At 42.2% G+C, this 26,137-nt stretch overlaps 1 protein-coding gene across 9 annotated transcripts in view; it reads left to right on the forward strand.

The window, feature by feature from the left end:
* Positions 1-26,137, forward strand: part of LMNTD1 (lamin tail domain containing 1) — a 297,086-nt gene that overhangs the window by 91,327 nt on the left and 179,622 nt on the right. For all 9 annotated transcript variants that reach the window (XR_014713292.1, XM_084641002.1, XM_084641008.1 and 6 more), the window contains one exon: positions 7,858-7,983. Coding sequence is in view for 8 of the 9 variants with exons in the window: in XM_084641002.1 (XP_084497128.1) it covers positions 7,858-7,983 (126 nt within the window). In the remaining variant the exon portion in view is untranslated. The remainder of the gene's footprint in view (positions 1-7,857; positions 7,984-26,137) is intronic.

Consider the following 26,137-nt stretch of genomic DNA (forward strand, 5'->3'; position numbering starts at 1 on the left):
GGCTGCTTCCTCTCTCTGGAACCCCTTCCTGTCCCTACCTCTTTCACCCTGAGCTAATGAATCACTTCCTCTCTTCCCCAGAGTGATTCTGGTTGGGTTTTTTTTTAAAAAGCATCATAAGTCCCATGTTTGTTGACTTTCATTGGCTGTTAGAACAAAATTGTTCAGCTCACAAATAAAGAGATGTTTTTTTCTAAATGCTGCCACTGCAGGCTCACCCTGGGAGCTGAAACTCAAGCTGTGTTCTCTTCTCTGTCTTATGCATCACTGCTGGTAATTCCAAATCTGCAGGCCAAATTAGACTGTCAAACACCAGTGAAAATCCTCTGACCCTGATTCTCTATTCCACTATGGCCTCTTTATGCTACTCTGTCACGTAAACAGGTTGTGCAGCAGGCAGATCATCCCACTGAGGAATACCCATGGCCTAACAGGGTTCCTGAGCCCCTTTCACGTCATCCAATGTATGGGGCATGTCAGGAGTCAGAAGGAGTGTGTTGGGAAGGGAGGAGGATATGGAAAACAGTGTACCAGCTATTCTTTTGGGTCCTGGGGCAGTCTTAAGGCCACTCTAACTTAGGCTGGGGACCAAGCAAGCAAGCCCCTGGATGCCCTGAGAATATGACAAGCGCAAATGATGTTTTAAGCCACCTTTGACCTATCTCCTGGCTTTTACTCTTCGGTTTTTTCATTTATTCCATCTTTGTACACTATTTTTCTCTTTCTGCCTCTAAGCGAGGCTCTCCTCAGTCCCGTGAAGCCTTATCCATCCCTTTCTGTATGCGCTTTACACTCACTGCATACCATTGAAAGAGAAGTTATATTGTTTCCATAGCAACAAACTGATGTCACAAATATAGGATTATTACTTCACTTGAGGATCGAGCAGATGGAGAAACTGGTGTGTGAAGAAGAAAGCTCTTCCTCAAACCCAAATATTAGCACTGGGAATACAGGAGATTGCTAGCAAAATTAAATTGAGTCCTGAAGACTGAGGAACGTAGCACAACACAAAAAGAGCATTTCTTTTTATTCACCAAACCTGAAATTCACTTCATTGCAGATGGCCTAATCCAAGCCCTACGGAATTTAAGTGGTGCATTGGTTCTTGTGTGAGCTGCCTGCCCTGGGGTGAAGGTCACCCCACATGTACAGGTTCTTATTTTAGCACAGAATTATTCTAGATACACAGGAATTTGGATAGGCTTCTTACTTTAACTGAGTCACCATTCCTTACAGTGTTGACACCACTGGCTACAGAGAGCCCCACTCTGACTGGCATCTGTCCCCCATGTATTCTACCTTAACCAGGATTGAGGCAGAGGGTTTATTATCTGAAACCCAAATCCTACTACATTATAGGATCAGGTTGAGTCGTAATAGTACAGTGGTTTAACTATATACTAGTATAGCTTAACCACATACAGTTCTGCTACAGACACTGAGACAACTATAATGAGACTATAATATTTCTCCTTCCTTATGCTTGTTTCAAATGCTTATGAACATGTGGAAGAGCATTTCAGGAAATAACTGACAAGAGAGTGTTGAAAGCATTGCTCCGTTTGGGAGGAATAGAGACTGTGAGAGAGTATTGCCAAGGGAAGTGAGGATTTGTCTACTTTCCATTGTTTCTTGCAGTTAAACATTTTCTCGGCCTGATTCACCAGTTCATTAGAGATTCTTTGCAGTGCTCTGGTGGCACAAAACAGCCTTAAAGCCAGATGAAGTGACCACTGGAGAATTCCTCCTGAATAGTTAGTTCTTTAGTGGTGTACAGCTGCTGTAGTGGCTCTTACCTCCACCTGCTTTTTTCTGGCTGTCATTGGGCACAGCAGGGAAAAGGTGGGGTGTCCGGGCCATCTCTTGTATAAAGGATCCATAATAGCCTCTGGAGACTGTTCATTAGATTAGAGCAGTTTTTAGATTGCTGTCATAATGGGGACTGATCTGATTTGTAACTGGCTGCCAGGAACAAGAAGGCCCAAAAGGGGCATAGAACCACCTTTCCCGTACTCCTTTGGATTTGTGCTGAACGCTCCTTGGCTAGACCAAAAAATCGGGGCCAATATCTATTTTTAAAGAAGGTTACAGGATTTGCAGTGAAATACCTAACTATCAACGCTGAACTGCTTAAAAAGTCCTATCACCTCAGGCTTGAAACCCATTTAGTTTTGGAAATACTTTGCACTTTCATCTAGAGTTCCCAAGACACTTTATACAGATATTATTGTATTAACTTTCACAACCCTGCTGCTTGAGTTTGGGAAGTATTATTTCATTTGATCTACAAATAAATAAAGAGGGTCATGTAACAAGACAGTGAACTGTGAAAATAAAACCCAGGTGTTGTCATTTTCCATGCAGTTTTAACCATAGATTTTAACCATATTACCTAGTTAGATTCCCTATACACAATGCACTTGCATCAGGCAAAAGATTCAAAGTTAACATAGCTATATAATGGGTTATGGTATGATTGGGACCATAATATTGCACATTAAATAATCTTAACCTTAATGCCCCTCTGCATCTTCTTTCTGATAAAATAAATGAGTCTTGTGGTGGATAAACCGTTTGTAAACAGCATTTTATATATATAAATTGGCAATTTTCCCCCAAAAGTTACAATAAAATTGGGAGAATATAATTACAGCGGCTGATAGACAACTTTTCAACCACCAATAAAATAACACGCTTCTGCCCATAAACTTCAGTACATAACTTCTTTTAGACAGGCTGGATCTTAAATTTGAGCAGGATTTGTGACTGTATATTAAAACCTTTGAGAAGAGAGGGTTTATTTTAGTACAGAAAAAACTCTGCTGTAGCTTCTTATCTTCATGCTTTAATTGTTAGCATTGTAATACATTTTTGGATATGGTTTTGAATAATAATACTTTGCACTTTCATAGTGCCTTTCATCAAAGGCTCCAAAGGGATAAAGAAGGCCAAAATTCACATTCACATCAGCCACTTCTTAATTACAGATAATTATATACTTTTATTAAATAAAAACCACAATTTATCATCAAACTACATATTGGCAGGAAGATGATGTAGTTCTACACACCCACATTTTAAAACATGGGCTTAGTACAAATGTGGTAAAGCATATTCCTTAGTGCATAGAATTTGTTTCTAAAAATGGATTGTGTTGCATGTTTTCTGTTAACTCCAGTAAAGATGAGAGCTTTTCAATTATTCATATATGGGAGTATCCATAATGGATTGAAGATGTATGGAATTAGTCATGCCTGTCTTAACTACTGTTGTTAGATAAACATGACAGGGTGTGATTTTTCTTTACTATAATAATAATAATAAAAATGTACATGTATGTGAATATATTGCTGGTGAAGTTGGAAGAACAGGTCCTTGGATTGAATCCCCTCTGTTTCAAAGTATAGTTAGAAGAGAAGAGCACAAGCCAGTGTGCCTCAAACCTGACCTTTAGGGATCCTGGTGGATAGTTCAGTCTCCATGACCATTCACTCCTTGTGCTCTGTGCTGAGGTTGTCAATGTGATGTAGACATCTGTCTAATAGGAACAGAACTGAGAACACCCATTTCACTGCACACTCATCACTACTGACTTGATTTGGAAAACAAACCCCTATATGGCACCCCTCAGTGTCCAAGGATTAGATGTTGGCACTTTTCAAGCAGCTGAAATTTGTGCCCACTCTTTTAATAATTGGAGCCCGTCAGGCCTACCTCAGTTGTGGACTCAACTGTAGGAAAGTGGATAAAGGTTCGTAAAGTGCACCAATCACCTATAACATTGGAAAAGGTACAAAAGGGAGAAAAAAAGACTGGGTTAGTCCACACAAGACGTTTCCTGATAAAACTCAAGGACTGTGTTGATATCATGCCTGGTAAACAAGAGGAGTGTGGGACCAGAAGTCAAAGTACCAAAATTGGTGTGTCAGAAATTATGCCTAAGTGGGAAGAAGAATAACAAGAAGATGGGTTATTCTGCCCATCAGCCCTTTTGGGCTTCCTTAAAAAAGGAGACTTGGAGGGAGAGCAGACTGGTGAGGGGATTTCTGGAGGAGGGGGGAAGGTTGACTTCTGCTCACTCCAGGGACTCTGTCTTTTGTTCGTGAACCTTGAGGACCACTGGATCTGATGATACCCAGACCTCAACACACCTGATCGTCACTGCTGTCCCAACAAGACCTCAGCATGGAGCTATCACATGACACCCTGCTCTGTCTTCCCTTCCCTCATGTGTTTGTCCCCCCACTGTCTCTCTGTTTATTTCGGCTTTTCTCCTGATCCTGAGAGCAGCCACCACACAGCACCAGCATGATGGGATGAGTTGCTCCAGCTAGCTGTACCCAGACTCAGAGAGACCAGTAAAGCACAGGTCCTGACCAGACCAGACCAGACCAGACCAGCCAAATGATGTCCCAGACTGGAAAAGTGAGCCTGAGTTGCAAGTTTTGTGGTTTACCTGTCAGGTCAACGCATCTGTCTGTGTCTGATGAGCTGCCCGAGAACATCAACAAAAAGCCATATTTTCACCACCTTTACTATCCTATCTGTTTTCACCTTTAGTCTGTCTGTTTTGTGAAAATCTGGGAAAGTGACTTGTAGCCCAAGAACTTTTTAATGCCAATTGACAAGGGTGTACAAAGGGGTACAGTTATTTCTTGGTTCTTGTGTGTGCATTCTGGTTCACTGAAGAATGTCAGGTGAGGTTGCAACTGACAGGTGTTATCACACTGGTAATTAGTATAATTGCGCAACGTATGTACAGATACTGTGTAAGGAGTTATGTGTATATATACTGAAAATATGTTCTTATAACCTGTATCAAGGTATTAGTCACCAGCAGAGGTGAAAGACTGATTTTCCTCCAGACAGGAGGAAATAAATGTATCTCTCTGTTGGGATGTAAAAATTAAGATAATACAATGGATGCCCATTGAAGTCTGATGGTAAGGAAGAGATATGAACTCAAAAGGGAAGCAACATACGGGGGAAACAAACCTCACAGGTTATACTAGCTCCAAGTACAGACAGCGAAATTTGGGGTATATGTAGGAGGCAAAGAAGATACCTCCTCATTCTGCACCTAGGAAGTAAACAGACAATGAGTTTACATTCATGAGAAAGGGATCACAACTACTCTTGGTTGAAAATGATCCAGAGGATTTTGGACAGGAGATTAACCTGTTAGTTAAGTTTAGTGTCTAGAAGTCATCTTATGATTTTGTTTTACATGTAACTATTTGTTGCCAATATCCTTACTCACTATCACTTGAATCTTTGATGATAAACTTATTCTTGCTTTAACTATAAATATATCTCAGTGCTGTGGTATTAAGCAAAGCTTAATATTATTAAGCTGATCCTCAGTTGAATCATGCAAAAGTGCTGATCCTGAGTTGCATGTAGTGTAGTTGTAGCCATGCCAGTCCCAGGATCTTAGAGAGACAAGGTGGGTGAGGTAATATCTTCTTTTGGACCAACTTCTGTTGGTTAGAGAGACAAGCTTTCAAGCTTACACGGAGCTCTTCTTCTGGGAAATTTACTCTAAGTGTCACAGCTAAATACAAGGAGGAACACATTGTTTAGCATAAATGATTGACATATTTCAAGGGACCATTCAAAGTGACACCCTATTAACGAGAGGCCCATTAACACCCCTCCAGTCATTACAAAGAAAGAATATCACTAGGGAATGATTCAGAGGGACTCAGGGATGGGCGTGTATCTATTGTTAAACAGCAAGGCAAAGTAAGGGCTGGCATAGCCCAAAGGAGAGTGCTTGAGTGGTAACAGGATGGTTGGGGAGCTGACACGCAGCTAAGCATAAGCCAGACTCCCTCACACTGGAGGCAGGGGTAACAAGGTGACTCTCAGTGCTGCATACCGCAAGAATCATCACAGTGACTATCATTCACAACTCAGAATTGAACAAGAGAACTACTCTGTCTTCTCTAACCAGAAGGATTGCCTGACAAAATAAGAGACTCTAACCATCAACTGCTCTCTGAGAAAGGGACTTGGACAAGTTTTTTTTGTTTTGCATAATCACTCAATTTTAATTCCAGAATACTTTCTCTTGTTCTGATTTTTTTAATTTTGCTTGTGTATCCTGATCAATAAACTCCCAAACTTTGGCATTAATTTTCTAGTGTGTTTGCCATGGTACTGAGCAGGCTGAGTTCTCGGCACTCAAAACCCAAAATCATGTTTGACTGTTTAGTGTTAGCACAATGACAGGGTTGTGTTAACACTTTTGACTCTCTGGGCCCATTTACTCCAACAAAATTAAGACCCTACCACCCTATCTCTTCTCCTCAGTGACAGTCCAGAAAATCCCTCAGGTGACTATATGGGGTGGACCCCTGATTGTGACCAGTTGGCTAGAGCATTGTTTTTTTATTGGCCTTTCAGGAGCTAAAGAATAAATGTTACGCATGTGACGTGTAAGTCAACCTTCACAATGTTTAAAAGGGTGAGAGCTTCCTCCTGGACCAGCATTTCTTTTCCCTCACATAAACCACCTTTCCTTAAGATTGCTGTGCTCTTGCAATGTTACCCTTCAGTCAGAAGAGTATCTAGGCACACACCTCATCTAAGGCTGATGCAAAAACTGCTCCATGAATAGGGCAGCAGGACTGGTACTCATATCTACTCTGCCCTGGCAGAGCTTTGGCCTCCTGCTTGCAGGCTATATCTGAGCCCTATGAGACTGGATTTGAGCTGGCTATCTCTCTGTGGGTCATTGTCGTGTATCTGGCATTTGTGAAAGGATCTGTTTGTAAAATCCAACTCTCAGAAGTCGCTAGGCAAGTGTCCTGCCTTCAGATTCCTGGAGCACTGAGTGAAATTTTGTTTAGATGATACATTGTCTGTCAATTAACACAGAATTTTATGGGTGGAGTTCTGTGAAAACCATTGTAAACTGGTTCAGACCAAATTAGAGCACTTTATAGTAGAGCACTTTCCTGCTCAGGTAGTTGAATTTTATCCTAATAAACACTGATCATATTCCATAACACCTTTGGACTCATAGCTATTACACCAAACACAACCAAGAGAATTCTAATTCAAGATAAAAATACTGTAAGCTGAAAGTGGAAGCCTGGGGTGCATGTAGCTTCTGTAACTTGCATCCTTTTTTGCATACTGCATCTTTACATTTCTAAGGAGCCTTGCTGCTGTGAGAGGTTCTCCAGTCTTTCTGTTCACGGGGGCTGTTATTACAAAGGGTGTCTCACACACACTGCACTGTTGCACGGAGATTTTACACTTGTTATTTCTTTTGTTGACTTTCTTAATTTAATCTAAGTAATTGAGACTGGAGTACATGGTTGCTCTTTGTGCATGGGAAAACATGAAAAAACCCATAATAATTCATACCTACTGTGTTGCATTCATAATTGTGTAGCTCACCAAGATGCCCAGATCCCATGTTTATGGGAAAACACATTTGGGAAAAAAGCAGTAAAGGCTAAACAAATAGTATATGAATAAAAATCCCATGTCTTATGCGTGCAATTATAAGATTTATGAATTAATTAAGTTGCTGAAAGAATGAATTTCTGGTAAAATGCAGTGCAATGTAAAAGTAGATTAAAACAAACTGATGTGTATCTAGCTTGCTCCTTAGATACTTTCCAGACTTATTTTTAATGAGTCTTTAGATTAATATTAATATAAAGAACTTTTGTGGGGGGGGGAGCAATAGAGACTGGGACAACTTCAAATCATGCTGTGTGTAAGAAATTTTGCTAATCCTACTGTGTGGTTCATTGCCTAATCGACTTTAGCATTTGATTCCTGTTTTAATAATCATGTAAGTTGCTTTGTCTAACAAGTCCCTGTGTTCTTCCTCAGTTTCTGGAGTTACAAATAAGGTTACACACTGATCGAGTCATGCTGGGGAAAATGCAAGAGGAGAACCGGCGCCTGAACCAGCGAGTTGATATGGTGACAGTTGAAGTTATGGCATTACAGAAGAAGGTGAGATCAATATAAATATAATAGAGGTGCTATGGATTTTTGAAAACTGGAAGTGGGTTAAACCACTGCTCAGTTGTTATATCTCAGTGGCTTTGTGTGGAGAAGTTTTCTTCTGCACACCACTGAGTATAATTTACTGTGTGGCTAACATCATAATGCTATTTATTTGAATGCATCCTGAAAAGCTTAGCATTCTCAGTCATACAGGTTTTTGGAAAGCATTCAACTGCAATTTGCTCATGCATTTCTTTGATTGCTGAACCATCAAATAATCTAAAAGGGGAGATAGAATTTTTTTTAAATTAGGGCTGATACAATTTTAATTTTCTTTTTTAAAGTAGGAATATTGTGTAAATATTTAAAATACAAGTGGCACTTGGCCTTCACATAGCTAGGGGGAAAAATGCTTTTATTACTGTAAACAATAAAACACATTTCACCACTGTGGAATACTGATTCACCAAATTACGTTCTGGTAGATTTGACACAATAATAATAATGAAAAAATTGTTTGTTACAATATAAACCTATGCAAACAGTGTTGCTAAATTCCCATGAAGTGCTCTTTGTTTCTAATGATAATGACACTCCAGCCCCCAAAAACAAATGAGAGCTGGAAGCTTACAAGCTTACAAACTTGTTTGTATTATGTTATGTAGCAACATTTGCCAACAGGTTTGAATATTTTAAGTGAATTGACTGCACTGTAAAGGTGCCTTGAGAATCAGTTCCTTTCTCTGTCCTCACAATGGTAACAAAATAGGCAGAGGAGTTGCAAAGCTTAGCCATTCTGCCAATGAACCTTAATCCTGAGTGGGAGGATAAAAGGATAATTTAATCTCTGTCCCTTATTCAGTCTTTGGCCTTTCTATGGAGATATCAGTTAGAGCCAGTTGTGAAGGACTGTGGTTTGGACAGCTATCCTCTATAACCATGACTGTCAGCATCACAAGCCCTCATCCTCTCAGTCCCCACTCTGAGTTCAGTGTTGGTGGAGGTGAATTTGTCCCTGAGTCAGTATTCACTCCAAGCTGTAGTGGGATAGTATGGAGCATTGAACTGTTGGAGAAAGTGTCTTTTGGATGAGATGGAAAACTGAAGTCCTGATCCCTTATGGTCTTTAAATATGTTGCTGTTTGTATAAGACTTTGGATATTAATGCCAGTGTTCTGAGCCAGTTGTGATGAGAGCCATTACACTCCACCTACCTACATTTATTCTACAGCTGTAATTGGATACTGTATTCTTCCTCAGTTGTATTCCTAAACTTTTAGTGCTGTTAAACAACTGCTGCATTTTGCCCCAGCTATGGCTGTATTATAGTGGTGGGTGAAGTGAGTCCTGACTATGAAGTGTGTAAAGCCTTTTAGGACCTTTTTAGGTAAAAGGTGCTTATAAGTAGCTAGAGTTACCATTCTGTTCAAATCACAGAGGAGACACATATTGGATGTGGTCCAAAATTACTTCCATTCTGGGGTTCATTTTTATTAACTCAAATAACAATGTAACATAATTCTCAAAGTAAGCTGTCTCTTGAGCTTGGCTATTCCATGTAGGCTTTTTCTCCTCCGGGACCTCTTTGTCTTTGCTCGAGTCCCCTCCACCTCCTAGAGGAGCTCAAGTTTTCTTTTATACCTGGGTTGGAATAAATAGGACCAGCTCATAGGACATCAGAGAGAGTCAGCAACTGTAACTCTGCATATCTATGGATAGTTCTAACACCTGACAAGACAACTTTGCAAAAGAGTCTTCCATTTCTGTGCAGGGTCCTTAAACTTCCACACTGTTACAGAGCTATGTATGTATATAACACATTCAAAATATTCAAATTTTTAGTTTTTTATTTGTGTCGTGTATTCATTTATAATGTATATCCAGCCAAAATAAGTAGCCAGGTTTCTGAGAGAGCTCAGCACCTGAGAGAGCTTGTTTGAAAATCTAGCTGTAAATGTCACAATGGAAGATGTGGGTACTGTTGTCTTGGGAGAATCTGGCCCCACACAATCAAGTACGGTCCCTCCATGACATAATGAACTTGTCACTAATGCTCAGCGCTGTGCTAAAAGACTTAGTCAGAAACTAGAGATCTGGCTTCTGTTCCTACCTTTCCCATACACTTCCTATGTAACAATGGACAAAACGCTTCATCTCTGTTTCCTTGTCAGTAAAATAGTGATAAATATCTAACTTGTAAGTTGTGTCTAGATAAGCATAAAATGAGTATTGTAAAAACATGGTAGTTAAAACATATTAATGAGCATGTTTCAAAAATACACTGTGTATCCTAGTCTGGATAAGTCCTCAGCAATGGAACACATTTAATTTTTTGGTTTGATCAGAAGGCACTTATATAAATGCAAAGTATTATTTCCGTCCCACTGAACTGAACTGTTTTTCCCAATTGCTGAATGAAGTATAATTTAGGGCTTCCATTCCAAAACTAATGTTGCATTCTTATTTGTACTGGTAGGTTTTTTTTTCCGTTTGTTTGTTTTTTTAGGATAGAGCAGAGATATAGAAGCTAATTTTCAAACATTTATTATACATTCATTTTAGCACCAATGTACATCTGGCAAACCAATACAGTCCAATTTAAAATGACAAAAAGACTACTAGAGAATTCTCATAAGCTTAATACATCTGTGCTTTTAAAAACTTGGTCTGTGATAAAGCTATTATACATGATGGGTACAAACAAACACAACCAACAACTCCCTTCCCCCCACTAACTATTCTCACTATAAATATCAAGGCTGCAAAATCCATCTCGCTGAGATTTGTGAATTGCTTTGTTTCCAAGAATAGTTTTATAGTAAGGGTGTCAGCTGTTCTTTCTCCAGTTTACACTCAGACTCCATTAGAAATCATACACTGGATGCCCATCAAGCCTGAGGACCCTGTGCTTACTGCATAGCTCGGAAATGAGATTTCTGATACTGTACTTGAATGCTACTGATAAAATACTTAACTATTTCAGATAGCTTGCTCCTCAGTCCTTCACTAGACTCTGAAATGCTTTCCAGTGTGTCATTGTGGAATGCACATGCACTTCCACAGTTCCTAGCAACAGTCAAAAGCAATCAGAGGCAGCTATCCAAAGAGAATAGCATCTTTTTAGAAAGCTAGATTTCTTAATCAAAGGCAAAAGAGGAGACCATTGCAAAGGAACTGGACAAAGACCGTATTTCCATTGCTTTTCTGTGAATAGTGTCCTTTGAAGGGAAAGAATATTAAAGAAATTGTGAGATGGGTAGCAATCTTGTGTGTATATCCTTTCAGATAAGGACCACACCAGCTGTTTTTATTGTCAGAATACCTTTTATCCTACTAGAATTGTCTCTTGTAGCCTGACCACACTACTTTTTTGATTCAGGAGCCATCAGATGTTTATATCAGAAGGGCACTCCTTCACTTTCTGTATAATGAAGCACTCACCATTTACTCTGGGTGTTGTCTACGGCTTGCCAGTCTGTTAGAACTGGGGATCTGCAGAGGCAATTTTATAATGAAGAAAGGAAGGTTACTCTGCAGTAACTGGAGTTCTCTTGATCTGTTGTGTAGATCTACACGGCTTGTCCTTCTTTTTCAGCTTCTTTGTGGTTAAATTAGCTGAAGTGTAGAAGAATGGAAGATGATCACAGGGCATGTTCCTGTTACTACTGCATCTTGAAGTGGTAGATCCATGTTTCGTATGCATATCGCGTCTCTGCAACAGTCATACTGCTATTGAGCTATTCTGTTAACCACAGCATGTTAAGAAAATATTTAAAAGCCATTTCATGAGAGAGGAAAGCTAAGAAACATTCCTAAGATCTCTTACACTCAGACACCCAGGGCAAGAGAAACTATACCATTCAATGAGAACCTTCCCGTGTACTTGAAGGAATGGTATTCCCAGCTTTTTCCTTCCAGTGCTCTTCTTTTAGACATGCCAGAATAAAAAAGTGGCAAGAAACCCCATTCTGTGCCATGCAAGTTCCCTTCCCCCTATGATCCCAGAGGATCAAAGGGAGGAAAAAGCATGTGACTGTCATTTTGGATGTGATCCCAAGGCCACTGAAGTCAGTAAGAGTCTTTCCTTTGACTTCGGGGTTTGGATCCTTTTGAAGAGGGTCAATCTGTCAGACACTTGGGTCCATTGCAGCAGATAGGTGACATAATTTAAGGAAAGAAAGCTGGACAAGAGGTACCCCAATGGGTTAAAGGTTGTGAGAAAGGCTAACCCAGAGTGCGTGTAAATTAAATCAAAGGAGATTATTGTGGAGCATATGATTTGTGTTGACTAAGGAGTTGTTGTATGGTGTTTTAATTCAGTGGATGTTGTGAGTGTACTCCAGGTGAGCAGAGGGTAGTGAAAGGTTATAGCAGGTATGAGTGATCTTTTGATGACCAGGATTGGGTCCTTACTAAGTAAAAATGGGGTTTGCCTGGACACTGTCAAAGGCTAAATCCTTTGTATGTTTTTTGCTACCTTTTGATTTGTGGTTGAGAAGACAGTCTAACCTCATGCTTCAGATTGTGGGAATGTTTTTTGTTTTGTGTTTTTATTATTTTTTTTACATTGGAAATATGAGAGAAGCCTATCTATAGATAGATAGACTGATTAAAAGAACCATGAAATATATTTTTCATTTTAATGAACATGTATCAAAACATACATGGATTCTCTTTTATTGTTTTTTGAAGAAAAAAAACTTTTTGCCTTGTTAATACAGCTGCCATGTTAATACAGTATGTAATGTAGTGTAGCAGTATCTTTTGTGGACAAATTTGTTGCTATGCTCTGATATCACAGTGAATGTGATGTCACAGTAAAATCAGATCACTTGATATAGGTTGCACCTTCAAATGAAATGTAGACATTTCAAAGGCAATAAACTCCTATAGACCTTGATTCATGTAGAGAGAAATCGTTGGCTCATCAGAATGGATAACCTCCAGTCAGTAAGTGTTGCCTTTGTAGAAGATGATATGGTAAAAGCAGAAAATGTACATTCCTAATAACAGCCTAAAGCTTTTTAAGGTTTTTTTGCATGCTCTGCACAACTTAATTTATGTATTGAACTAATAGCTCTTATATTCTTAGCTGGGGAGAAGTTGTTGTTTTTTTTTGGCGGGGGCGGGGGGAATTCCACCCCTTGTCTAGGGATTGGGCCGGAAATCTGTCAGTCTGGACCCTCCTGCAAGATTTCTAATAGTAATTTTTACTTGCTAGAAACCAGGAAATACATGACCAGTCTTTATGTTGGTATCTTGTTACTCTTACTAACCAGAACAAGGAAGTAGAGGCATGTGAGAATTAAATGGGGAAAGAATCATTTTATTTATTTCTTTAAAACCCGCTAATCAGTTTGGATTCAGGTCTGATTTTGAGTTTGGACTGGTTTCCATCATATCTGAGCTGGCTTGCCCATCCCCATGAAAGTATTAAGCTTAAAAAAAAATTCTGGTGTTCAAAACTTTTCTGGGTGTAGTTGATAGATTTTAAGGCTCAAACTCTTAGATTTGTGATTTCTCGTTTAAAGTTGAAAAGTCCTTAAGCTGTGAACTGTTCTTGTAAGATTCTTACCTTTTGCATTTCTTCATTGTATTAACATGACATTGACATGACTTGTGTGTGCTAATATATATAAACACTGTATATAGAAAATGCACCTACCATTGCATCTAGCTACCTATATCAGTTAAACAAACAAGCAAACAAACAAACAAAAAGCCATGGATACATAATTGACACAGCTTCCTCTCCAAAAAGATAAAGCTAAAGTTCAAACCAAACATTCAGTATTTATTCAATATTATATCTGTCTTTTCTTTCCATTCCATTTTTATCCATCTTATCTATCAATCACATACACTGATATAGATGTGGTTTGTTACCATATGGTACAGGTAGGTGTATGTGTGTGTGTATATATATATATATGTGTGTGTGTGTGTAATATTTTATTGCTTTACATCTGTATTCCCTTGTTCAGAAAGTTCCCTTATACATTAGGAAAAACCAGCGATTTCCTCAGGAGAGAGAGAGAGAACTGAAGATCTAAATAACCATTACAACTTTGAGCGCACCCTTTTAGGCATTAGTCCTGCAAGCTGCTTCATGCAGGTGGACTCCTGCTGGTTAAGCCATTGAGGTGCCCTGCTGAAGGCTGTGGAACTCCATGCAAATGCAAGGGTCTGCCAGCATGAGGCAGGATTGGGGCATTAGTTATTTTTAATGCTACTTCTCATTATACCAAAGTCTTTCATGAAGATAGCCTTTGCACATTAACTTGTTTTTAACAAAAGGGCTTTAAAATAGCCAAATACAAAGTGATAAGTAACAGTCAGCATGGATTTGTCAAGAACAAATCATGTCAAACCAACCTGATAGCTTTCTTTGACAGGGTAACAAGACTTGTGGATAGGGGGGAAGCGGTAGACGTGGTATATCTTGACTTTAGTAAAGATTTTGATACTGTCTCGCATGGCCTTCTCATATACAAACTAGGGAAATGCAATCTAGATGGAGCTACTATAAGGTGGGAGCTAAACTGGTTGGAAAACCATTCTCAGAGAGAAGTTATCAGTGGTTCACAGTCATGCTGGAAGGGCATAACGAGTAGGGTCCCGCAGGGATCAGTTCTGGGTCTGTTTCTGTTGAATATCTTCATCAGTGATTTAGATAATGGCATAGAGAGTACACGTATAAAGTTTGTGGATGATATCAAACTGGGAGTGGTTGCAAGTGTTTTGGAGGATAGGATTTAATTCAAACTGATCAGGACAAACTGGAGAAAGGATCTGAAATAAATAGGATGAAATTCAATAACGACAAATGTAAAGTATTCCACTTAGGAAGGAACAATCAGTTGCATACAATCAAAATAGGAAATGACTATCGAGGAAGGAGTACTGTGGAAAGAGATCTCGGGATCATAGTGGAACACAAGATAAATATGAGTCAACAATGTAACACTATTGCAAAAAAAGCAATCATCATTCTGGGATGTATTAGCAGAAGTGTTGTAAGCAAGTCATGAGAAGTAATTCTTCCGCTCTACTCTGCGCTGATTAGGCCTCAACTGGAGTATTGTGTCCAGTTCTGGGTGCTACGTTTCTGGAAGGATGTGGACAAATTGGAGAAAGTCCACAGAAGGTTTAGAAGACATGACCTTTAAGGGAAGATTGAAAAAAATGGGTTTGTTTAGTCTGGAAAAGAGAAGTCTGAGAGGGGACATGATAACAGTTTTCAAGTACATAAAAGATTGTTACAAGGAGGAGGGAGAAAAATTGTTCTTAACCTCTGAGGATAGGACAAGAAGCAATGGGCTTAAATTGCAACAAGGGCGGTTTAGGTTGGACATTAGGAAAAACTTGCTAACTGTCAGGGTGGTTAAGCACTATAATAAATTGCCTACGGAGGTTGTGGACTCTCCATCACTGGAGATTTTTAAGAGCAAGTTAGACAGACACCTGTCAGGGATGGCCTAGATAATACTTAGTCCTGCCATGAGTGCAGGGGACTGGACTACATGACCTCTCGAGGTGCCTTCCAGTCCTATGATTCTAGGAAACATGGTCACCAGTTTAGCACATCTTATTTGTACCCATAACCACTTCATATTCAATGGGAAATGGCAGGAGAGAATCTGCAGATGCAAGGTACAGCTATGGGAACTCCTGACCCTGTCCTGTGTGAACACTTTCCTGGAGGTAATATGACTTCCAAATATAAACTATTAGTATGTAGGAAATACAATAATACTTTCCTTACATGGACTAACTTCCAAGAGGTAATTGATGAATTCATGTTATTTATCAACAACATAGGCCTTCCCATCAAATGCACTTGCAGTGATGCTGCATCTTTCTCCCTTTCCAGGATGTATTGTTATATATTCATAGCAAAAACTAAAAACAGATTTGTATAGCAAAGCAACAGATGATCTCTTGTACCTTAACGAGACTGCATCCCATTTCTGCCATGCCAAATATAGTATAATTTATAGCTAGCGTTGAAGAATTGGACACATCTGCAGCAGTAAGAAAACCTGCAACATAAAACTACAAGTAGCTGGCAAAACAAATGAAATGCAGAAAGTTCACACTACATGTCGTGAGATGACAAATCCTGTCATGGTTAGAACTGAACAGGACAGCACACATCACAGAGAAAAAATATTGGGATTGAATTTTGTTGTGGATTTTTATCCCGCAGCTAAATACATAAAGTAGCCAAAGAAACCTAGCCTCCAGTTTCTAATTCAGATAAGTTACAAAAGGCCATAACAAAATACCCACTGATTTACTATCAATTTTCTTTTTAAATCACTCCTAGAATACTGTGATCAGCAGGTACAGTGCAGCTGTTGTAGTCAGATGACGACTTGTCAAAGCTAAAGACAAGGCATTCTCAGTGAACAATGTCATGCTGTGTAACTAAATAGGATGAACCTCCTCGTTATTTGAAACTTCAATGAAAGACTTAGCTATTGGTGCAACAGAGGTGCCCCTCTACCCCACACACATTTGTGTATCTACAACTCCTAAGGGTAAGGAGCAGAATACCCTGTAGGCCAACCACGGAAAGTGTTGAAGCTGAAAGAAACTCGGTTGCTTAAATCCTATGGTGACTGACATAAATAAAATGTATGTAGAGAATGATAGACTCTCTCCTAGGTACTAGAATTTCCTTACTTGTTAGATGATAATTAAAATCTAAAATTGTGATCACAATAGTGATTTTTCCCTCTCTTTATGTCTCATCTTACACACCTGTGCAGACTATCTAGATCACTGATCACAGCGGAGGGTGAGAGAAGGCATCACAGGTGGGCAGACAGGGACAGGGAATGGGTGTAGTCTTGAGTCCCACTCTCCACACTGAACAGCTCAACCTGAGCTGGCATAGACTGAAAAAATTTGTTGTTGGCCAAGGGTAGTAGCAGGTTACTCTCCCATCTTTCTTCCCCCCAGAGAAAGAGGAGCAAGGGAATGAGTTTGTGGTCCTAGCTCTTTCAATAAGAAGCTAATAAAAGACATGGGATAGCTGTTCAGAAATGTTACTGAGGCAAAATACCGGAATTATCAAGAAACAATTAGAAATATATTTGAAGGAACTGAAGTACTATGATAATTTGTGGCTCTGAGTCACAGTTTGTTCCTGGTTCTGCTTCTGGAATGATGCAGTTACAAGCTGCCCTTGATGCAGGATATCAACATCTCTTCTGAGGGAGGCTGGGCAACGAAATATCTGTGTCAGCCTGACATTGTTGAGCCTTAAGTGAGCCAATACAGTACAGATAAGACATGAGTTTTCATCTGTATTTTTGAGCAGAGGTATTATTAATAGACCAAGGAGCCTGTAATTTCATCTGTGGTTCTCTACCCCTCTCTTGTGTTTCAAGATATCATCTTGTATTTTCCACCCTTCCACTTCCTGATTGATGTTGCAGGGACCCTCTGTGTTGCTGCTGGGTGTTGGAGAGCTTTATTCTCGGAATGAATGACGGCTCCCCGGTGAACCTCTTGTTTGACCATATGTTGACATCCAGAACATTTCTGACAGCTATTCCAGCTGGCTATTGCAGCTACACAGTGCTACTGGCTTTCCCCCCTTTTTATAGTCTAATAAAGCAAGTTGTATGAAATGTCAAAAAGCATGATTATTAGAGCTGGTGGGAATTTTTAAAATGAAAAAGGTTTTTTTGGGTTAAAAAATAGGGGTTTGTCAAAATGAATTTTTTCATTAAAATGTTTTGGGTTTGAGTGACATATTTTGCTTTTCATAGAGAAAAGAGAATTTCTTAGGTTTTGGTAGCTAAGACCAACAAATGTAAAGTGTCCAGTTTTCAGATTTAAAAACTTGACATTTTTGTAGAAAAGAAATCATCTCTCAACCACCTCTAATGACTATAATGTTTATCTTAACTCCTTTTTGAGTGTGGAATCATTCTCCATGACACAACCCATGTTCTCCTCTCTTATGGAGAAACCAGTAAAAAGGGAGAAACATATTTGAGGACCTATTAGCTTAATTCACGGAGTTCCAATCAAGTTACCGACACTGATAAAATACATTAAAACAATAGCACTCACACTCCGATTTCCAGTGCTGTCTAATAGCAGAGCTGATTCTTGCAGTCCTACTTTGCTTCACCCAGGGGGATCCTAGCAAGAGGACCCAGTGGGACCCCATCTATGCATAGGTAGCAGTTCTCTTTGAGAGGGACAACAGTGCCATTAGCTGAATGAAGATACTTGAGACCATGACATATTCTTTTTGTGGAATCCATGTACAGTGGTCATCTGATGGTTTTAAAGATAATTCTGGTCATCTCATGATCGCGGTGAAGCTCCCTCTCACCTTGTGGGCAAATTACTGATGAAACAGAGGTGCTTCCAACAAGAAACTTTTTAACTTGAAAGAGGGGGCCACAATGGAATCAGAATTGTGCTAGCTACACGAATCCTCTTTTAGGGCTCAATCCTGCAAGTGCCTGAGCACTTTAGCCCAATCCACAGAAACACTTAGGCCTTGTCTACACTACAAAATTAGGTCGAATTTATAAAAGTCAGTTTTGTAGAAAGCGGTTTTATACAGTCGATTGTGTGTCCCCCCGCACAAATGCTCTCAGTGCATGTAGTTGGTGGAGTGTGTCCACAGTACCGAGGCAACCGTTGACTTCCGGAGCGTTGCACTGTGAGTGGCTATCCCACAGTTCCCGCAGTCTCCGCCGCCCATTTGAATTCTGGGTAGAAATCCCAGTGCCTGATGGGGCTAAAACATTGTCACGGGTGGTTCTGGACACATATCGTCAGGCCCCCTTCCCCCCTCCCTCCGTGAAACCAACGGCAGACAATCTTTTCGCGTCTTTTTTCCTGAGTTACCGTGCAGACGCCATACCACGGCAAGCATGGAGCCCGCTCAGCTAACCATCACCGTATGTCTCCTGGGTGCTGGCAGATGAGGTACTGCATTGCTACACAGCAGCAGCTTATTGCCTTTTGGCAGCAGACAGTGCAGTATGACTGGTAGCCATCATGGACGTAGTCCAGGGTGCTCTTTTAACTGACCTCGATGAGGTCAGTGGCACCTGGGCAAACATGGGAGTGGCTCAGCCAGGTCATTTCCCTTTTAAGTTTCATCTCATGGTGATTGAGTCCTACCGGCAGTGCACTGTCTTTTAATCAGCAGCCAGGAGAAGATGATGGCCAGCAGTCATACTGCACCGTCTTCTGCCGAGCACCCAGGAGATGACGATGGCTAGCGGTCGTGCTGCAGTCTGCTGCCAGCAAGATGTATAAAGATAGATGAAGTGGATCAAAACAAGAAATAGACCAGATTTGTTTTGTATTCATTTTCTCCTCCCTCCCTCTGTGAAATCAACGGCCTGCTAAACCCAGTTTTGAGTTCTATCCTTGAGGTTTTGAGTTCTATCCTTGAGGGGGCCATTCTGTTTCTCGCAAAGCCACCCCCTTTGTTGATTTTAATTCCCTTTAAGCCAAACCTGTAAGCCATGTTGTCAGTCGACTCTCCCTCTGTCAGAGCAAAAGCAAACAATTGTTTCGTGCCCTTTTCCCTGGATTGCCCGAGCAGGAGCAGATGCCATAGCACGGCAAGCATGGAGCCCGTTCAGCTCACCGCAGCAGTTATGACCATTGTAAACACCTTGTGCGTTATCGTGCAGTGTATGCAGAACCAGCACCTGAAAAACCAGGCGAGGAGGTGACGGCAGCGCAGTGATGAGGACATGAATACACTTTTCTCTAATTCTGTGTTACCCCGCAATTTGGAGATCATGGTGTTACTGGGGCAGGCTCATGACGTGGAACGCCGATTCTGGGCCCGGGAAACAAGCACAGAGTGGTGGGACCACATAGTGTTGCAGGTCTGGGATGATTCCCAATGGCTCTGAAACTTTTGCATGAGTAAGGGCACTTTCATGGAACTTTGTGACTTGTTTTCCCCTGCCCTGAAGTGCAAGAATACCAAGATGAGAGCAGCCCTCACAGTTCACAAGAGAGTGGCAATAGCCCTGTGGAAGCTTGTAACGCCAGACAGCTACCGGTCAGTCGGTAATCAATTTGGAGTGGGCAAATCTACTGTGGGGGTTGCTGTGATGCAAGTAGCCAACGCAATCATTGAGCTGCTGCTGTCAAAGGTAGTGACTCTGGGAAATGTGCAGGTCATATTAGATGGCTTTGCTGCAATGGGATTCCCTAACTGTGGTGGGGCTATAGACGGAACGCATATCCCTATCTTGGGACCGGACCACCAGGGCAGCCAGTACATAAGCCTCAAGGGGTACTTTTCAATGGTGCTGCAAGTTTCACCAACATCAACATGGGATGGCCGGGAAAGGTTCATGACGCTCGCGTCTTCAGGAACTCTGGTCTGTTTAAATGGCTGCAGGAAGGGATTTACTTCCCAGACCAGAAAATAACTGTTGGGGATGTTGAAATGCCTATAGTTATCCTTGGGGACCCAGCCTACCCCTTAATGCCCTGGCTCTTGAAGCCGTACACAGGCACCTGGACAGTAGTCAGGAGCTGTTCAACTATAGGCTGAGCAAGTACAGAATGGTGGTAGAGTGTGCATTTGAATGTTTAAAGGGTCGCTGGCGCAGTTTACTGACTTGGCTAGACCTCAGTGAAACCAATATTCTCATTGTTATTACTGTTTGCTGTGTGCTCCACAATCTCTGTGAGAGTAAGGGGGAGACGCTTATGGCGGGGTGGGAGGTTGATGCAAATTGCCTGGCCGCTGAATATGTGCAGCCAGACACCAGGGCAGTTAGAAGAGCACAGGAGGGCGCGGTACGCATCAGAGAAGCTTTGAAAACCAGTTTCATGACTGGTCAGGGTACTGTGTGACACTTCTGTTTGTTCCTCCTTGATGAAAACCCACCCCCTTGGTTGCCTCTAAATTCACTGTAAGCCACCCACCCTCCACCCTTCAATCACAGCTTGCTTGCAAAGGAAATAAAGTCACTATCCTTTAAAAAACATGTATTCTTTATTAATTGATTATAAAAATAGGGAGATAACTCACAAGGTAGCCCAGGTGGGGTGTTGGAGGAGGGGAGGAGGGAAGGAAAAAAGGAAAAGGCCACTTTAAAACATGTTGAATGCCAGCCTTCTGTTGCTTAGGCTGTCCACTGGGGAGGAGTGGTTGGTTGCCAGGAGCCTCCCTCCCCGTGTTCTTGGATGTCTGGGTGAGGAGGCTATGGAACTTGGAGAGGACAGAGGGCGGTTAAGCAGGGGCTGCAGCAGAAGTCTGTGATCCTGCTGCTGTTCATGAACCTCCGCCAGACGCCACAGCATGTCCGTTTGATCCCGCAGTAGCCCCAGTGTTGCCTCATGCCTCCTCTGATCTTTCTGCCGTCACCTCTCCTCACATTCATTGGCCACTGACCTGTACTCTGCTATTGTGTCCCTCCACACAGCTCTGTCAGTGCCAGATGACTGCATGAGCTCAGAGAACATGTCATTGTGCGTGCGGTTTTTTTGCCGCCTTATCTGAGATAGCCTTTGGGATGGAGGAGGGAGGCTTGAAACATTTGCAGCTGCTGGAGGAAAAAAAAGGGAGTGAAGTATTTAAAAAGATACATTTGACAGAACAATGGCTATACTCTTCCACAGTGAACAACAGTGTTTACATTACATAGCACATGTGATTTTGGTACAAGGTCGAATTTTGCATCTTATATTGAGTGCCTACGGCTTTGGTGTTAGAGATCACACACGCAGGGCCGGGCAACAGAATTCGGCTTGCAGGAGGCCACGGTAAGCCATAGTCTTTTGGCTTCTGCAACCTTCATAACAGCAGCCCCCTCCTTTCCCATACCAAGCAAAGCATGTTGAGTTGGCCATTTAGTGCTGCAGTTTTCCTGGTAACGTGCAGCAGCAGACACCAAACTAACCCCTCCCCCCATCTAATTCTCTCGGATGATCGCTTTTCCCCTCCCCCCACCGCCTGGCTGGTATCAGGGAAGATCCCTGCTAGCCAAACGCGAACAGCTCAGCGTCAGTGCCGCTCCCACCCCTCCCCCGCGTGGCTAACTGCGGGGAGGATTTCTTTTCAGCCACAGTCAAACAGCCCAGTAGGAACGGGCACCTCTGAATGTCCCCTTAATTAAATTCCCCTATTTCAACCAGGTTACCATGAACGATATCACTCTCCTGAGGATAACACAGAGAGATAAAGAATGGATGTTGCTTGAATGCCAGCAAACACCGGGACCATACACTGCCAGGCTTTGTCATGCAATGATACCAGATTACTTGCTACTAGCATGGCGTGGTAAAGTGTCTTACCATGGAGGATGGAATAAGGCTGCTGTCCCCAGAAACCTTCTGCAAAGGCTTTTAGAGTACCTCCAGGAGAGCTTCATGGAGATGTTCCTGGAGGATTTCCGCTCCATCCCCAGACACGTTAACAGACTTTTCCAGTAGCAATACTGGCCACGAATGCATCCCAAGTCCTCAGGGGTACTTAATCATTAAAAAACACTTGCTTTTATAACACGTATTATATTTAAAGAGGTACAGTCACCAGACGTCCCTTCTCCAGCTTCGTTGGGTTGGGAGGGTATTTCAGTCAGGGTGATAAAAGATCCTGGCTGTCGGGGAGAACGGTGTGCTGTGTGCTCTCCCCACGCTCGTCCTCCTTCTCCTCATCTGCAAAATCCTCAGCCATGGCAGAGAGTACCCCATCATCGGAGTCCACGGACAGGGGTGGGGTAGTGGTGGCGGCCCCCCCTAGAATTGCATGCAGCTCAGCGTAGAAGCGGCATGTCTGGGGCTCTGTCCCGTAGCATCTGTTTGATTCTTTGGTTTTCTGGTACGCTTGTCTGAGCTCCTTAAGTTTCACGCGGCACTGTGTTGCATCCCTGATGTAGCCTCTGTCCCTCATAGCCTCTGAGATTTTTTGAAATGTTTTGGCATTTCATCTTTTGGAATGTAGTTCTGATAACACGGATTCCTCTTCCCATACAGCGATCAGATCCAGTACCTCCCGTTTGGTCCATGCTGGAGCTCTTTTTTGATTCTGGGACTGCATGGTTACCTGTGCTGATGAGCTCGCCTGGCCAAACAGGAAATGAGATTCAAAAGTTCCTGGGGCTTTTCCTGTACACCTGGCCAGTGCATCCGAGTTCAGAGTACTGTCCAAAGCGGTCACAATGGTGCACTGTGGGATAGCTCCCGGAGGCCAATACCTTCGAATTGCGTCCACACTAACCCTTATTCGAAATGGTGATGACGATTTCAGTGCTAATCCCCTCATTGGGGAGGAGTACAGAAATCAGTTTTAAGAGCCCTTTATGTTGAAAAAATGGCTTCGTTGTGTGGACGGGTGCAGTGTTAATTCGGATTTAATGCTGCTAAATCTGACATAAACTCGTAGTGTAGACCAGGTCTTAAACACTGGCCTAAATTTAAGTGCATGAACAATCCCATTGACATCAGCGGGACTCCTCATGTACATCGCTTTATGCACATGCTTGTCTGTTTTGCTGCATTGGACCAGAGTGCTTAGCACTTTGCAGGTTGAAGACCAGAGAACATGATCCACCACCTTTTCTCATGTTGAGTAGAGGGGAAGCTTTGCAGTCTTTACTACAGTGGATACCACCAGGCACCTTCTGTAATTGAAATAAATAAATCTGTCTACTATATATTTACTCAAAGGAACTATTCCATCTCTTGAATTGGTTACTCATTTAAAAACAATATAAATATGTTTTTTTTAAAGGCTGAAGAGGGGAACCTTGAGATGTGTTTATCCAAGAGAGGCCTTCTGTGATGTTATAAATATGTATGATGTCTTAAAGAGCCTGAAAACATACTGTACTTATCTTTAGGTTAAATATCCAGTTTATAATTACAGGCTTCCTTGAATGACGTAAAAAAATGAAGTTTAAAATTAGAAATCTTTTGGCATATGCATTGCCAGTAAACAGATACAGCTGGCTTTCACAATAAAACACATGAGGAAATGAGGGCATCCAGTTCAAGCAAAGAAAGCCAGTGCCATGACAGCCTTCTCCAAGGAGGAAATTATTTTCATGCATGAGCAACTGCCTATAAACACGGCCGGGATAAATTTAGCGTAAATGTTGTCTCATTCAACCAAAAGTATTAAAACTCTGGGGGCGTTGGCGTGGTCTAGTGGGGAGGGCACAGGACTGGTCTGGCAGCATTAGAAGTGTGTTTTATTCCCAGCTCTGTCATTGACCTTGAACAAATCACTTAACTACTCTGTGTCTCTGTTTCCTCTCCTACTCTTCATCTGCTTAGACTAGAAGCTGTCCTGAAGGGAGACTGTTTCTTAATATGTGCCTATACAGAGCCTACCACAGTGGGACTGATCTCAGTTTTGGCTTCTAGGCAGTAATAATATAATAAAAATAAATAAAATAATAATGAAATGTAATATTCGAGAACGCTGACCAGATATGCAGGATAAGTTTTTTCACCATTGGATCTTTTCTGGTAAATAGTTGCTTCCGTTTCTTAGCGCATTATGTTTACACTACACACCATGTCTACATTACAGACCTTTTAGTGGCCCATCTGTATCGCGGCAGCTGTGCCTCTGTAAGGTCTCCTGTGTAGCTAGCTGCTCTATGCCTGCGGGAGAGAGCTCTCCCACTGGCATAATTAAACCACACCTAAGAAGCAGCGAGAGAACATCTCCCGCTGACATAGCACTGTGCGCACCAGCGCTTTGGTCGATGAAACGTTTGTCGGTCAGAGGGGTGTTTTTTCACACCCCTGACCAACAAAAGTTTTACCAAGAAAAGTGCTAGTGTAGACATAGCCTCAGAAAGGTATGTACCCCCTATAATGCTGCATCTAGTGGTGTAAATTTTCCATAACAAAGAGAGTCTGTAAGGCTCCAAATAAGGCAGCACAAAACTCTTTCTCCTGGTGGAGGATGGGAAAAGCTCTCTGTTTGGTTCATGTAAGTTCCTTCAGTAGTTCCTGCACATAAAACATGTGACTTATCACAATATCGGAGAATCTCTGGCCCCAGTCCTGCACACACTTAATGCATGTGCTTCACTTTACGGGCTTGACTAGTTTCCCTGAAATCCGCTTGAAGTGAGACACCTGCATAAGTGTTTGCAGGATCAAGGTCTGTGCTGATTATCTTTTCTGTGGGTGAGTATGATGCTGTTAATGAAATGGAACAGTGTTATTCCACCTGGTGGGAGGGCCTAATCTTAGGTCTGCCCAGCTGTGGAGGAAGGTGCACTTAGGGTAAGGTAGCTGTGGAGTACACCCAGGTCAGTGTAGATAACTGGCTGTACTCCAGCTATGGAAGCTCATCCTTTCAACTTGTCAGGGTGGTAGAAACTCCACAAGATGAATACAGTCTGTAGGCCAAACTAACTCAGAAGTTGTTGTGCCTGAGATATTACCAAAGTACTGAGCATGAGGCTATACCAGGGTGGTGACCTGCTCCGGGGCTGAAAGGGCTTGAAACCAGCCCTGGGAGAGTGCTGGGGATGCGAGAGGGCTACTGCTGAAGAAAGCAGCAAGCCTCAGCTGATTGGGGAAGGCAGCCATAGCTGGGGCCATACCCCAATCAGTTTGCCGCTGGCCCTATAAAAGGCCAGTGAGCCAGGTTCTTAGGACTCTCTCTCTAGCTTTTGAGAGGGAAGGACCTGGCTGTCTGGGAACTGAGCAGGGACCTGAGGTAGGGGAGTGCTGGGGGAAAGGCAAGAGGGGCTAGGGAGCTCCAGCCTGACAACCCCCCCAGGCTGCAGGGCCTTGTGCTTTGCAGCCCCAGGTGCTGGGGCTGCAAAGGGGCAGCCTGGGGCTAGGCAGAGGCAGCAGGTCCTACCCCCCGTTGCCAACAATGAGTGGTCATTACAGGCTGCAGTCGGCCCCAGTGAGCAGGGGCTAAATGATGACTGGCAGTAGGCACTGAGGCAAGGTGGGATTAGGGGGCTGGGAGTTCCCCAGGGAGGGGAGACCCAGAGACTGAGGGGATACTGCTGGGGCAGAACCCCCAGACAAAACAGCACTGGAGCCCAGAAGGGACAAGGGGGGCCAGCGGTGGTGACAACACCGGCCTGCAGAGGGCGCTCTGGAGCTGGAAAATGAGCTAATTCCCAGACAGTCAGTAGGAGGTGTCGCTGGGGTGAGTCGCGCATTG

This window comes from Lepidochelys olivacea (genome assembly GCF_965140295.1).
Source record: "Lepidochelys olivacea isolate rLepOli2 genome assembly, chromosome: 1".
NCBI classification, from domain to species: Eukaryota; Metazoa; Chordata; order Testudines; family Cheloniidae; genus Lepidochelys; species Lepidochelys olivacea.